Here is a 14,859-nt window from a genome sequence, read left to right on the forward strand (position 1 = left end):
CAGTGTCTCACGCCCATCAAGCTCCCAGCCTATCTCATAAACCTGTCAAGCCTGCTCCCCAATATTTGGATCGTCACAGGTGTTCACGAATACACAGGGTCAACCACGAGGTTGAGTAGGGAATACAATGAAACAACAAAATATGATATGCATGCTCCTCCGTCACCTCCATCTCCATCTCAACTCATATCTCATAACCCGAACACCCACCATACCGATCCCCGGTAGACTATATATCGACCGTAGCCGATCTGCCAGCTCGCAGCTGAGGACACCAGGGCAAGTCCTGCAGAACCCGCCTGGGCCTTATCACAACATCATCTTCACCACACCACATCACCACAATATCCTCCATCTCCAATGCATATGAATGCTCAAAAGAAATTAATGCAACACAATATATATATCTTTGAACTGATCAATCATAAAATCATGCCTTGTTAACAAATGTTGTGATAACATACTCAATACGATCAATTCAGTCAATCACCTTCCAAAGATATGGATCATAACGTAAATCAACAAATCACGAAGCAAGTCAACGTTCACCGTTTGGTCATACGAAACACAAACAAGTCAACACAATTCAACATCAACGATAATAAGTCAAGTGTATTTCCCTACCTTTTCGCAATCCAAGCACACACAAGCAATCACTTATGATCCTTCACTTATCCATCACCTACATAACATAATTATGTATAATTACCATCTACTCAGTCAATTAATCATGCACATAACCTAGACTCATCATAACTTATTAGGAATATCAATTTAAAGAACAAACACGACTTTTCCTGATTTTCCTGCTCATGGCAGACTCGGTATAAAATGAATAACTAATTCCAGAAAATTCGAATTGATGCAAGGCCAATTTAATTGGAACCCCATGAGTCTTAGCTACAATTTATATCTAACGTGTTTTTCTCAAACTCCAAACTTATCAAGGGTTTTCAGACTGATTTCCAAAAACTGACAGAAACCGTCGCATAAAAAATATTGATTCATAAAACGAGTTTGACAAATGATTCTTAAGTAAAACCAACGCCTAACTCATCTAAACTCTTTAAATTAAATATATGAAAAATACCCAGCACCAATTCAATATCTAAATTATGTTTTAGAAGTAATCTTTCAGCCTCTACTGATTTGCGGACTTTTTAGATAGACGTTCACAAATAATTTCTTCAGGAAAAACTACACGGTGAAATGCTACCAATTTTCACAGGCATAAACTAGACTTGGAATAAACATGAGTCTCTTCTTTAACGTTTTGCATCCCACGGCTTTAAGACAGGTAAAACACTCAAATAACACAGACCAACGAATCTGTAAATTGCTGTAACTATTCCATTCATTTATCTCATACAATTTATAATCAAAAACCCCCAAACCAATTCTAGGGTTACGAAAATTATCCCAATACTACTATAATTATGCTAATAATTGAATAAAGAGGTAATAGGATAGTCTACTTATGAAATAGGATGAGAATAGGTGAGAAATCGCCTCGCATTCCTCACGCGCTCCCTTCACACACGGCTCCCTCTTCTCTCTTTTCTCTCTTTTCTCATGGTTAAAATGAATATGGTGATAGGGAGATTAGGGTTTGGTTAGATGGGTTATACATATAGGATAGGTGCTATTAAGACGATACGGGCCTAGCCTAGTTAGATTAATTAAAACCCGAGTCACATAATTACCCGAGTCACAAATACACTACACGACCCAGCTGGTAACTCGGCCTAATATAATATCATATTAAAATACCGGGTATTACAGTCTACCCTCCTTAAAAGAAACTTCGTCCCGAAGTTTAACCTTAACAGAAACACATCATGTAACACTCCAACATAACCCACACAACGCATAACCAATATAGCCAAACTGAGAAATCACACATGAAAGTATAAAGATTTTACAATCCTACCCTCCTTAAACATGGTTACGTCCCCGTAACCTTCATTATTATAACAAAAGTTCTCAAACTACTGCTAACAACTGAAAGAGGATAAAAGATTCGCAACTCACGTTCAAGTTAACTAATCCCTACTAAAGACAATCAATATACAAGCTCTCTCAAGGAAGCTACGATTCTGCCGCTCAAAGACATCGCCACGGATCGGAGCAAAAGCCACGTTGAATAACTTAAGACATTTCAATATTAATCTAAACACTCTTCATATCAATCAATACATGCAATAACATTCACAGGATCTGCTTGTCAATCTAATTTATACATTACTACTCAGGTTACAAAGATGAAGATGCTTAGGTGCTCACATATGGTTCATGTCAAATAACATATTTTCCAAGAAATATTGGTCGAATAACGAATGACGAATGCACATTGATTGGCAAATTTTACAAGCTTATTGGTCGAGTCGACCAAGCGAGTAAACAGTGATATTGGAAAGTTAACATACAATACTATCATACATAAAATTTCATTCTTGGTGCTAAATATATTTAAACCGCACCCAACACCATGACATAAAAGATTAAATGTATTTAACTACACCAATTTTACAAATATTCATTACATATCATGCTAATATCAACATACCATGTTAACACACAACTCACTTAAATCACCACATTACATTTCCCGTTTTGACATTCGTAACTAACCACAACCCACTAATTCACTACATGAACGAACAACATGACTAAATTAACCCACTATTTGTGACTCCGTTCTAGCTTCATTCCCCCGACTAGCAAATATCATGAAACCATACAACCGGACACAATCGGCCGGAAATCTCATTCAATTTATACTCACACGACAAAATTTAACTTCATTTTCAAAACTTTTACTTTTATACTTTGATTATGAATAACTTTCTTAACATAAATCTTATAACAGAGCCGTCCATAGAATCCATTTAACTCAAAATCAGATAAACTTAACTCAATTCCTTCAAAAAATACGAGCTTAGGTGTCGACTCATATTTTGTAATTTACAGGTTCATCTTATTCATTTCAGTCCTATCTTTACTAATGAACGACTATTACCTCAACATCAGGATTTTAGTTGCAATTCTTTACTCAGTTATATTCACGGCTAACACGACTACAGCATTTAATCGGAGACCTTTTAGATAGTACACATTCCCTGGTGACGTCTCATCAAAGCATACGATTTGTACCATGATGTAAAGCAAGTAACTATAAATTAACTGTGTTCAATCAAAATTTTACCTCTTTATTATAGATCTATTTATCACGGGTTGCATGGTCACACAAAAGTATAAGTACCAACTCAATCACATGTTAAATTTTAAAACGATTTATCACGTCATAAGAACTAGACAAGAGTCTAACCATATAGTCAATATAAGAAGATTATTAGTTTAGATCGGAGGCACATTATAAAATTCCTGTTAAACTCCTTACGGAACCATCGATCATGCGTCATGAGTAATTAACTTAATAATGTAGAAGTCAAACAACTGAAATTACAATTGAGTATTAATGGTTATATGATTCACAATAACAACAAAATTACTTCCATATCACACATATGTTTAACATTTTAGCAACCATACCATTCAATTGTATCCATCAACTCAAGATAATTCATTTTCAAAGAAAATAAAAGATATCGCATAAACAACTTAAACTTGTACATATACCATCATATAACTTGTAAAATATTATCTATGACAAAAGATTAGCAAGGTGAACAAGTTCTCTGGTTTGCACGGTTTGAACAAATAGGCAACTCGCGGCTCAATTAAACGTAACTATAACGACTATCATTTAAACATACGCATAACATGTGAATCATCAAAGGGTTATCTCATTATAATTCATAGCGACGGTTCGAGAATATATTTCAAATATCGTAACTATATCGTAACTATATCAAAATATATTTCAAATATCGTGACAATTGCAACAATCACCTTAGCATTTCATGACAATACAACTATGAACATATCCAATAAGGAGCAACAACACTATTTTCTTATCATATCATAAGTTTAGGTTCAACTGAAATAAATTAATGCAATGAAAGTAATAAGTATAACTATAGGCACACAGACTCACATAAAAGACATTAGAACTCAGATGACATCCTACATGTGTGAACATTAGAGATACTCATTACTACCATCCATGTGTAAACATTTAAACATAATTATTATAAATATTCATGCGAATATATTAGAACAATCAAGTTAACATTTAACGCCACCAACTTTACCAAGATATGACAATATAGTTTTATATTTATATATATCCGACCACTATTCAAATATGATGAACACACCAGAGATATTATAACATGCCAAGCATAAAATATGCAAACAACTGGACTCGTATAAAATATTTCACCCTCGATTAAGAATCAAATTAAGCTATTCAATTTCACTCATGCTATCATGCCAACAATGTTATAAACTAAACTTTAATTTTTTTTTATCACTAGTTAAGATACATAACCAATGAATATGTGTGCTACTATCATCATATAAAGACACTATAATTTCACATTAATAAGGCTCATGAAATAATCGAACAACTGCATGAAAACTCAACATAGCATTCACGTTTTAAAAGTTATGATTCACGTTGTAACTTCCAAAAAAAATCACGAATAAATAACCGTTCAACGAAAACTTGAGTTATATTACTTTTTATAACATACAGAGAGTTAATAATTCGTGAGAAAAAGAATGAGGTCCAAAGCTCAAGAATTCAATTTTTAAAGGATTTTACAACTCAGTTGATCCAAACAAGTATGTGACAACAATTGGTCCGAAACTTGGGTCAGTTTGCAAAACTTACCATTTAATATAGAAACATCAAGAATTTTCGTGGCTTATCAATTTGAAAACATATGCGAATATTCTGATCGATGGAGTTGGAATTATGCAAAAATTATTAATACAATTTAAATGAGGATTTTTACAAAATCGTTGGTCGAAACATCACTGCACAGGAACTTCCTGACCACAGCCAACTAAAATATTTATTACTCTTAATCCGTATATCCTATAAGCATGAAACCAACGCCAAATGAACCCTAACTCACGAGGCTATCTCTCATAAAATTTTCATCCATAGACAATAAACAGAAATGAAATGGCAGTAAGGTCAATTAAAGAGTAAAATCAAACAAAACGAGTTTCAGCACTAGGTCATTCTTTACTATGTTACAAGCTCTTATGAACATACTATGTATACTAACCCATCCCAACTTAAATCTCACACTTTTTACTTACGTAAACATCTATCCCATAGAATCCCTTCGCATCTCGATCTACTCCTTACATCTAAATCACGATTGCTATGACTAGAAACAAGCAATTCAATAGTGTTTCTGATTACTATCACAATACTATACTAGCATGGCTTCGGGATCACATAACCGCATATCACTAGACATAATAGCACTATCAACACGTCATTCACATCCATCCAGATAAATATCATCAATTCACAATTATTTTCACGCTCACGATTACCACAATCCAACACTTTATTGATTATCAATCTGAACACGAAAATTTATTTCTCATCTCCACAACATCATATGATCACGTCATCATTCATACAAAATACTTACCGTAACGTTGTCCAGCAGAATGGTTAGAATATATGGGTCTCAAGGTATACATCAACTCGATTATATCCAAGGTTTTCCTTCTAACTACCCCATTCACTCAATTTTCTCTCGGGTTACCTGGTTCAAAACTGAGAGGGCAAAAGAGCACGTATTAAGGGCGCCTTCTTAACCGCACTGTGAGCTCCTAACAGTTTATTCCTAGGGGTTCATTTTATTTAGACACATCCTACGTTCATTGGGTTCATTGGTTTAGGCCTGAGGATCGTTCTCTCTGATACCACTTTGTAACACCCCGATTTATGAAGGAGCCTTTAGCAAGACATTCCCTAATAAACCAGACTGTTACCATCTCGGTTTCCCGAGGTAGTGAATAACAAATTAAACTCCAAGGCAAAATATATAATTACTTTAACTTAATTATTACAAAACCTCTTTTACATTAAATTACAAGGAACTAACATAAATGAAAGTGAAAGTCTTCTAAATGATGATCTAGCTACTAAGTCTTCTGATCCAGTGTCTCACGCCCATCAAGCTCCCACCTATCTCATAAACCCGTCAAGCCCGCTCCCAATATTTGGATCGTCACAGGTGTTCACGAATACACATGGTCAACCACGAGGTTGAGTAGGGAATACAATGAAACAACAAAATATGATATGCATGCTCCTCCGTCACCTCCATCTCCATCTCAACTCATATCTCATAACCCGAACACCCACCATACCGATCCCCTTAGACTATATATCGACCGTAGCCGATCCGCCCCACTCGCTGAGGACACCAGGGCAAGTCCTGCAGAACCCGCCTGGGCCTTATCACAACATCATCTTCACCACACCACATCACCACAACATCCTCCATCTCCAATGCATATGAATGCTCAAAAGAAATTAATGCAACACAATATATATATCTTTGAACTGATCAATCATAAAATCATGCCGGTTACCAAATGTTGTGATAACATACTCAATACGATTAATTCAGTCAATCACCTTCCAGTATATGGATCATAACGTAAATCAACAGCCACAAAGCAAGTCAACGTTCACAGTTTGGTCATACGAAACACAAACAAGTCAACACAATTCAACATCAACGATAATAAGTCAAGTGTATTTCCCTACCTTTTCGCAATCCAAGCACACACAAGCAATCACTTATGATCCTTCACTTATCCATCACCTACATAACATAATTATGTATAATTACCATCTACTCAGTCAATTAATCATGCACATAACCTAGACTCATCATAACTTATTAGGAATATCAATTTAAAGAACAAACACGACTTTTCCTGATTTTCCTGCTCATGGCAGACTCGGTATAAAATGAATAACTAATTCCAGAAAATTTGAATTGATGCAAGGCCAATTGAAATGGAACCCCATGAGTCTTAGATACAATTTATATCTAACGTGTTTTTCTCAAATTCCAAACTTATCAAGGGTTTTCAGACTGATTTCCAAAAACTGACAGAAACCGTCGCATAAAAAGTATTGATTCATAAAACGAGTTTGACAAATGATTCTTAAGTAAAACCAACGCCTAACTCATCTAAACTCTTTAAATTAAATATATGAAAAAGACCCAGCACCAATTCAATATCTAAATTATTTTTTAGAAGTAATCTTTCAGCCTCTACTGATTTGCGGACTTTTCAGATAGACGTTCACAAATAATTTCTTCAGGAAAAACTACACGGTGAAATGCTACCAATTTTCACAGGCATAAACTAGACTTGGAATAAACATGAGTCTCTTCTTTAACTTTTTGTATCCCACAGCTTTAAGACAGGTAAAACACTCATATAACACAGACCAACGAATCTGTAAATTGCTGTAACTATTCCATTCATTTATCTCATACAATTTATAATAAAAAACCCCCAAACCAATTCTAGGGTTACGAAAATTATCCCAATACTACTATAATTATGCTAATAATTGAATAAAGAGGTAATAGGATAGTCTACTTACGAAATAGGATGAGAATAGGCTGAGAAATCGCCTCGCAATTCCTCACGCGGCTCCCTTCACACACGGCTCCCTCTTCTCTCTTTTCTCTCTTTTCTCATGGTTAAAATGAATATGGTGATAGGGAGATTAGGGTTTGGTTAGATGGGTTATACATATAGGATAGGTGCTATTAAGACGATACGGGCCTAGCCTAGTTAGATTAATTAAAACCCGAGTCACATAATTACCCGAGTCACAAATACACTACACGACCCAGCTGGTAACTCGGCCTAATATAATATCATATTAAAATACCGGGTATTACAATCTCAACAAGAAAGCACAAACTAGAATTCATACAACATTCAGGCTATGCTTATTGTTACAAGGCTTGTTTTATATATAAGCAGCTCCACCTTTCATCACTTTGTTGCATATGCAAGATGGGTCTTTGAGTCTGTTTCAATCAAAAGATTTTTAACCATCTGTGCAACGATGGACATAAGTCATTGTTACAATTACGCGATTTCGAAAAGAAATCGTTCAACATAAAACATGCTTAATGATAGCCTAATGGAGAGTTTATTAACAAACTATTAACTTAAATTCCATATGTCCTCATGTAACAGAGTCATGCTCTTACCTAATCATTAGTTTATTAGGGTGATAAGAATAAAATATTAGCGAATAACGGATAAAGTTGACACACAAATATATGTGGTTCATCAGCAAAATCACTAGCTACGTCCACCCGAAAACGGGAGAAAATTCACTATTGTGGAGATAATTGTACAACAGTTGACCACTATACATGTGCTTAATAAGGAGCCAAATTCTGCCAACAAATTTGGTCATCTCAAGGGATAAAAGAGACTACTCTAATAAAAGACAACCTGGAAAGATCTCAGCAATGAGATGAAGAACATATGACCTTGAGGCCAACCATGATCCGAACAAACTCCTCGGATCTCAAAGACAGAAAAATACCAACCAATTAGAGTTCGAAACAAATTGAGAGGTTCATCTCAGGAGGAACCCCGCAAATCTACTCTCTCTCTCTCTCAATCTAGACTGATATAAGGGTCTTTATATAGATTTATTCCAACCTTAATAAGAGACCTAAACTAATTAGGAAACAAATACAATTAGGAAATATATTAATTTCCTAAACAAAACCAAAGACCAAAAGCAAAGCAACTAAAGTCTTACTGGGAGACAATTGCTAGGTCACTAAAATCCTACAATCTCCTATGTGACCTCAATTGTTTAACACGAACCAAAATAAGCTTCAATATGATCGACTCTCAAGTCTTTATCTGCCTCATTAAACTCCACTCTGACTTGAACATAACCCACAAAACGAACAAATGAACCAAGTGTGCACAAACATAACCAAATGTACAAAATACCAAATGTAGCAAGCCGTGACTACCAAACGTAAAAAACACCGAAGAGGACAACAACTACCAAATGACAACACAAATTTATGAGATACCAGTGTCAATTAGATTGATGGTATACCAAAAAAGGGCACACAAGATGTAACACCCCCTCTTACCCGACCAAGGTAATCGGGAGTACCACCATCTCGGTTTCTCGAGGCAGTGAATCGGAACTACAATTAAGTAACAATTTATTAAAATACATGTTTAGTGAATTACATAAATGAATAACATAAAGTGAACTATACATGATACAACTCCTCTAAGACCTACATCGTCTATCATGTGACTATGCAACTCGACTCCAAACTCCTTAGCACGGCCCATGACCGATCGTGCCATATCTAAACCTGTACTCCAAACTGCTCCCCATATGATCGGAAATATCATATGGATCACCACAAGCCACCTCAATTAAAGAAGGTGACAGTTTACACATAGCCACACACGTCAGTTTCAATAATACAAAAACTCACGAGATAACACGTAAATGAGAATATGCAATGCAATGCAAGAGTAAATCACTGGGTCTCCACAACCACCTCACCAGTACCGGGAACCCGCCCAGAGAACCAAACAACCCGATGACAACATCGCAACACCGCCACCAAATAGCCAGACCGTAGCACGTAAAACAGGTACGCGGGACGCACCCGTGGTGCCGAGCCCGGGAGCTAACCGGACCCGGCCTGCCAAAATTTGTGGCGCAAAACGTGTCCCTCCATACTCAAGTCATAAACGTGCACGTCTCTCTTGGGATGAGAAACCCCAAGAGGCGACCCAAGCGTAAGACGGTCTCTCAAACTGCCTTACGTCTCCTCAAGAACCGTATAACACAACAACAACTCCGCCAATCACCACCAACATTATGAGACTAATAACAATATCCCTTTTATATGTTATAATGCAACCCAATGACAATATGAGACCAACACTAATGACCCATTATCATGTCATAATGAAATCCCCACAATAAGATGAAACCAACAACAATTATCCAACAACAAGTTATAATGCAAATATAATTATCATGTAAGACTAACAACAACAAGTTTGACATATGAGTAAGCATCCATATTACCAAAACCGAGTAGGGAATTCCTACCTTTTAGCAAACTCCGTAAGCAACTCAAGATAATCAAGACTCCGTCTCACAAAACCGTCTCATCCTACATAAATCACATAATTACCATCACAATATATCTTATACTAGGGAGAAAAATGAAGAGAGAGAAAGGAAGAGAGAGAAACACTTAGAATTTTCGGTTGCTTTTTGATCAAGCAATGGCTCGATCCAGAAAATCACCAAAAAATCATAAAAAAACTCCAATTTCTAATAAAAAAACTCACAAAATTCACAAAAACAGGTTGATTTAAGCTTTAGTACACGGAATAAAGGGAAATCGCATCAAAGATAATTAAAGTTTTCGACCCAGGAACTGGAAATTGACCTTGAATCCATCCTGGAGGATGAAGAATTGGACCATGAAGAGCCTTGGATGGAAACAACAGATGAGATAGTAGGTAGTCTAATGGTTCAGATAACAAAAGAAAACGTAGCTGGTGAGATTCAATTCTGGTCTACTTCTGTTGTTTGTTACGTCCATAGCGCGAACCCACCGAGCTCTGTTTTATTTGGGTTTGTGCGAAGGGTGTGGCAAGCTCAGAAGGTGGATAAGATCTCCTTCATGCCTAATGGTATTTGATCAAGCAATGGCTCGATCCAGAAAATCACCAAAAAATCATAAAAAAACTCTAATTTCTAATAAAAAAAACTCACAAAATTCACAAAAACAGGTTGATTTAAGCTTTAGTACACGGAATAAAGGAAAATCGCATCATAGACAATTAAAGTTTTCGACCCAGGAACTGGAAATCGACTTTGAATCCATCCTGGAGGATGAAGAATTGGACCATGAAGAGCCTTAGATGGAAACAGCAGATGAGATAGTAGGTACTCTAATGGTTCAGATAACAAAAGAAGACGTAGCTGGTGAGATTTAATTCTGGTCTACTTCTGTTGTTTGTTACGTCCATGGCGCGAACCCACCGAGCTCTATTTTATCTGGGTTTGTGCGAAGAGTGTGGCAAGCTCAGAAGGTGGATAAGATCTCCTTCATGCCTAATGGTATTTTCCTTGTGAGGCTTAAGACGAAGGACCAGCAACAATTTGTCCTGAACAATGGTCATCTACTCTTTGATAACAAGCCTGTTATTATCAAAGACTGAAAACCTGACACATAGTTGGTGAAACATGATGTAAAACGGATACCAATTTGGATGAAATTATTTGGGCTTGATGTGAAATTCTGGGGAATGGAGCGTCTTAAGAAAATTTGTGAAGTGGTTGGAAAATTCATCAGATGTGATGATGCTGTAACACCCCCATACTCCAAGTGCCTTACCAGGACCACTCAGGTATGAAGACATTACCATCTCGGTTACCCGAGGCAATGATAATCAAATAACAATGAAGAAACAACGTTTATTATAAATACTTAGCGAAAAGTTACAATTCTCAAAACCAAACCAAAAGTACGATACATGTTCTCAAACTGACTGTTCTAACTGAAATGTAAATAACTAATAAGCTACAGCGGAAGACTCCTATCATCATGTCGTGGCAATCCCAGCTATCCCAGTACTCATCTCAATACCTGCTCAATATCTGCTCACCATCCCCGAATGGATCACCGCAGGTTTACAAAACAACACCGGGTCGATTACTAATCACACAATTCAATATATATTAACAATAAGATAAACAGACACTTAATCATCACACACACACAATCACGCCAAATCCAATCATCTCAATCACGATCATCCACTTTGGACCACCCCCCGATGGGGGACCGCAGCCGTACCCATCAAATCCCCGCTCCACATAGTGAGCGATAACCCTGTCCATTAATATGCACATCCCTTCTGTGGCGGGTTCCACAGAAGGCGAAACTAGGGCGTGAAGCAACTCCCGCAAGTGACCCCACTCAGCCGAGGACACGCCTCGAGAACCACAGACAACAATCACAAACACAATCGCAATCACGACCGTCACAATACAATTACTATATCAACAATCAATCTCAACACATCAACCAATATCCCATTATGGGACTAATACTGAGTAGGAAATCCTACCTGGTAAGCACACAATCAGACGGTCTCTACTGCTGAATCAAAAAGCTTCCTCTATGAACCCTCCTCCTATCATACAACACATAAAGGCTACCAAATCACATACTACACATAAACCCCCAAATCTCTAAATTAGGGTTTAACCAAATCAAAGGAAAGACAATAAAAAGGGTACATAGGTCTTACCCTCGACGCAAGGAATTCAACGGTATAATCAACGCTAAGAACTGACCTTCCAAACTCCGGGTATTGCTAATAATGCGATTAGGATGAAGAACTTGCTTGCTTTCTCTCTTAAACAGTAATTTAGGTTTTGCAAAAGTGATTTAGAATAATGACGACAAAGCTTATATACCTTAATCGCATAATTAACAAAACCCGGGAAAACTCCCCAGTAAACCGGCTACTCGATCGAGTACCCGAGGTACTCGATCGAGTACCCCCTTACTCGATCGAGTGCCCCAGCTACTCGATCGAGTACCCAACAGGTCAGAAACTTTTCTAAAACGCAACTTACCCTTACTCGACAGAGTAAGGTCTACTCGATAGAGTACCCCAAGACCTATAAATACGGAGTATTACAGATGCTACCCTTTATAAGAATTTCTTAGGGTTTGCTCGCATTATGATTGAGGTTGACATAGGCCAATCTTTCCCTTATGTGATTAATTTCCTTGATGAACATGACAAAACCCAAACTTTCAAGGTTGTATATGACTGGTTGCCTCTGACATGTACGACTTGTAAGGGATTGGGACATTTATCTGAAAATTGCAGGAAAGTGGGTACCAAACCAGTTGTTAAAAAAGTGTGGAAACCCAAGGGACCAGGGATTCCCAAACAACCAGCACCTGGAAAGAAAACACAGGTTGTTCATACTGTCCCTATTCAGAGACAGGAGCCCGTGAAGCAGACTGTCACAACACCTGCAATACATGTTGCACTGACTCCTGTAATGGTTCCAAAAACCCCGGTGGTGGAGAGTTCTCTTCCTAGGAGATTTATCACTAGACTAATGAATAATGAGACTAGGGGAAATAGAACTTTTACTCCTGGGGGCTTATCATTTATGGAAGCTTTGTCTAACTCTTTGCGGAAGTTCAGGCTGGGGATGGTTGATAATAGAATTGTGGAAAAAGGGGAAACTAGTAAGTCAAATACTGATTATGGGTAGTTATGGAGTATGGAACTTAAGAGGTCTAAATAACCCTAATAAACAAAAAGAAATAAAAAACTCCTTCATCAGAATAAAGTGGGATTATTTGGATTACTAGAGACAAAGATTAAGAACAAAAATTGGAATAAAGTTGATTTAATTTGTGTGATGACTGGGCCATATGTACCAATACTAGCTTACATAAAGGAGGCAGGATTTGGCTCATTTGGAACCCCAGCTCTTTTGAAGTAGATGTGCTTGATATTACTGTTTAGAGTATTCATGCAAAAGTTGTTGATAAAGCCAGGAAACACAAGTTCTAGTTTAATGTGGTGTATGGGCTCAATAAAGTAGCTGAGATGAGACCACTGTTGCAGGTTGTTCATGAGTGTGAGCTAGCTGATTTCAGGGCTAGAGGGGCTTTTTTTACCTGGACAAATAAACATGAGATTGGTTTCAAAGTTTATAGTAGAATAGACAGGATGCTTATTAATGATGAATGGGCAATTACTTTCCCTGATAGTTATGTTCATTATATACCTGAAAGCATGTTTGATCATTGCCCTGCACTTATAAGGCTTGAAGGTGAGGGGCAAAGAAGAGGTACCTCATTTAAGTACTTTAATATGTGGTCCTTATCTCCTCACTATGAAAGTATTATTAGAAATGGTTGGCAAAGAGAATGTAAAGGGACTGCAATGTTTAAAGTGGTTAAAAAGTTGAAGGGATTGAAACATGATTTGAAAAAACTAAACAAGAACCAGTTTGGGGACATTGAAAACCTGACTCATATTACAGAGATTTCTTTGAGGTAGATTCAAATTATGCTGATTCAGGACCCCCTGAATGTGAACTTGAGTAATTCTGAAAGAGAGTGTGCTAAGGATCTTGAGGAACTGATCAAAGCTAGAGATCTGTACCTTAAACAAAAAGCCAAATTGAGTGGATGAAACTTGGTGATGATAATACTGTCTATTTTCATGCAAGTATCAAGAGAAGAAGAGCAAGAAATAGAGTGTTTCAAATAAGGGACATTAACAATAATTTATGTACTAAACCTGAGGACATCCAGCAGGCATTTGAATCATACTATGAACTCTTACTAGGCACATCTACTGAAGTCAGAAGGATTAATACTGGGGTAGTGAAGGCTGGCACATGCTTGAGTATGGAGCACTGTGCTGTGTTGAATGCTCATTTAACAGCTGAGGAAAGCAAGGATGTTATGTTTGACATACCTGGGACTAAGGCCCCTGGTCCAGATGGGTATAGCAGTTAATTTTTCAAGGACAACTGGGGTATTGTTGGTCCTGATGTTATTGCAGCAATTAAGGGTGTGTTCCAATCTGGCCAACTCATGAAGCAATGTAATAACACCACTATCACCTTAATCCCTAAAGTTGAGATGCCAAAAACTGTCCAACAGTTTAGGCCTATAGCCTGCTGTAACACCACCTACTAATGCCTATCTAAAGTACTATGTGTTAAACTTGGCAAAGTGTTGCTTGATCTGATCAGTCCATCATAAAGTGCATTTATTAAAGGTAGAGACATTGTAGGCAACATCCTCATTTGCCAAA

The 14,859-nt window shown here is 37.1% G+C and overlaps 1 protein-coding gene across 1 annotated transcript; it reads left to right on the forward strand.

Moving 5' to 3' along the window:
• The first annotated feature begins 13,638 nt into the window (after positions 1–13,638).
• LOC141601637 (uncharacterized) lies at positions 13,639–14,558 on the forward strand. Its single transcript, XM_074421933.1, has 2 exons — positions 13,639–14,090; positions 14,267–14,558. Exons 1-2 carry the CDS (start codon positions 13,639–13,641, stop codon positions 14,556–14,558), a joined length of 744 nt encoding a protein of 247 aa, XP_074278034.1.
• The last annotated feature ends 301 nt before the right edge of the window (positions 14,559–14,859 follow it).

Source organism: Silene latifolia, chromosome 9 (genome assembly GCF_048544455.1).
Source record: "Silene latifolia isolate original U9 population chromosome 9, ASM4854445v1, whole genome shotgun sequence".
Classification (NCBI taxonomy): domain Eukaryota; kingdom Viridiplantae; phylum Streptophyta; class Magnoliopsida; order Caryophyllales; family Caryophyllaceae; genus Silene; species Silene latifolia.

Excerpts from the sequence above, each read along its gene's own strand:
- LOC141601637 (XM_074421933.1), top strand. The coding sequence starts at position 13,639 with ATGAGACCACTGTTGCAGGTTGTTCATGAGTGTGAGCTAGCTGATTTC. Across the intron at positions 14,091-14,266 it reads ATTACAGAGATTTCTTTGAG|TATCAAGAGAAGAAGAGCAA; the intron begins GTAGATTCAAAT and ends TTTTCATGCAAG.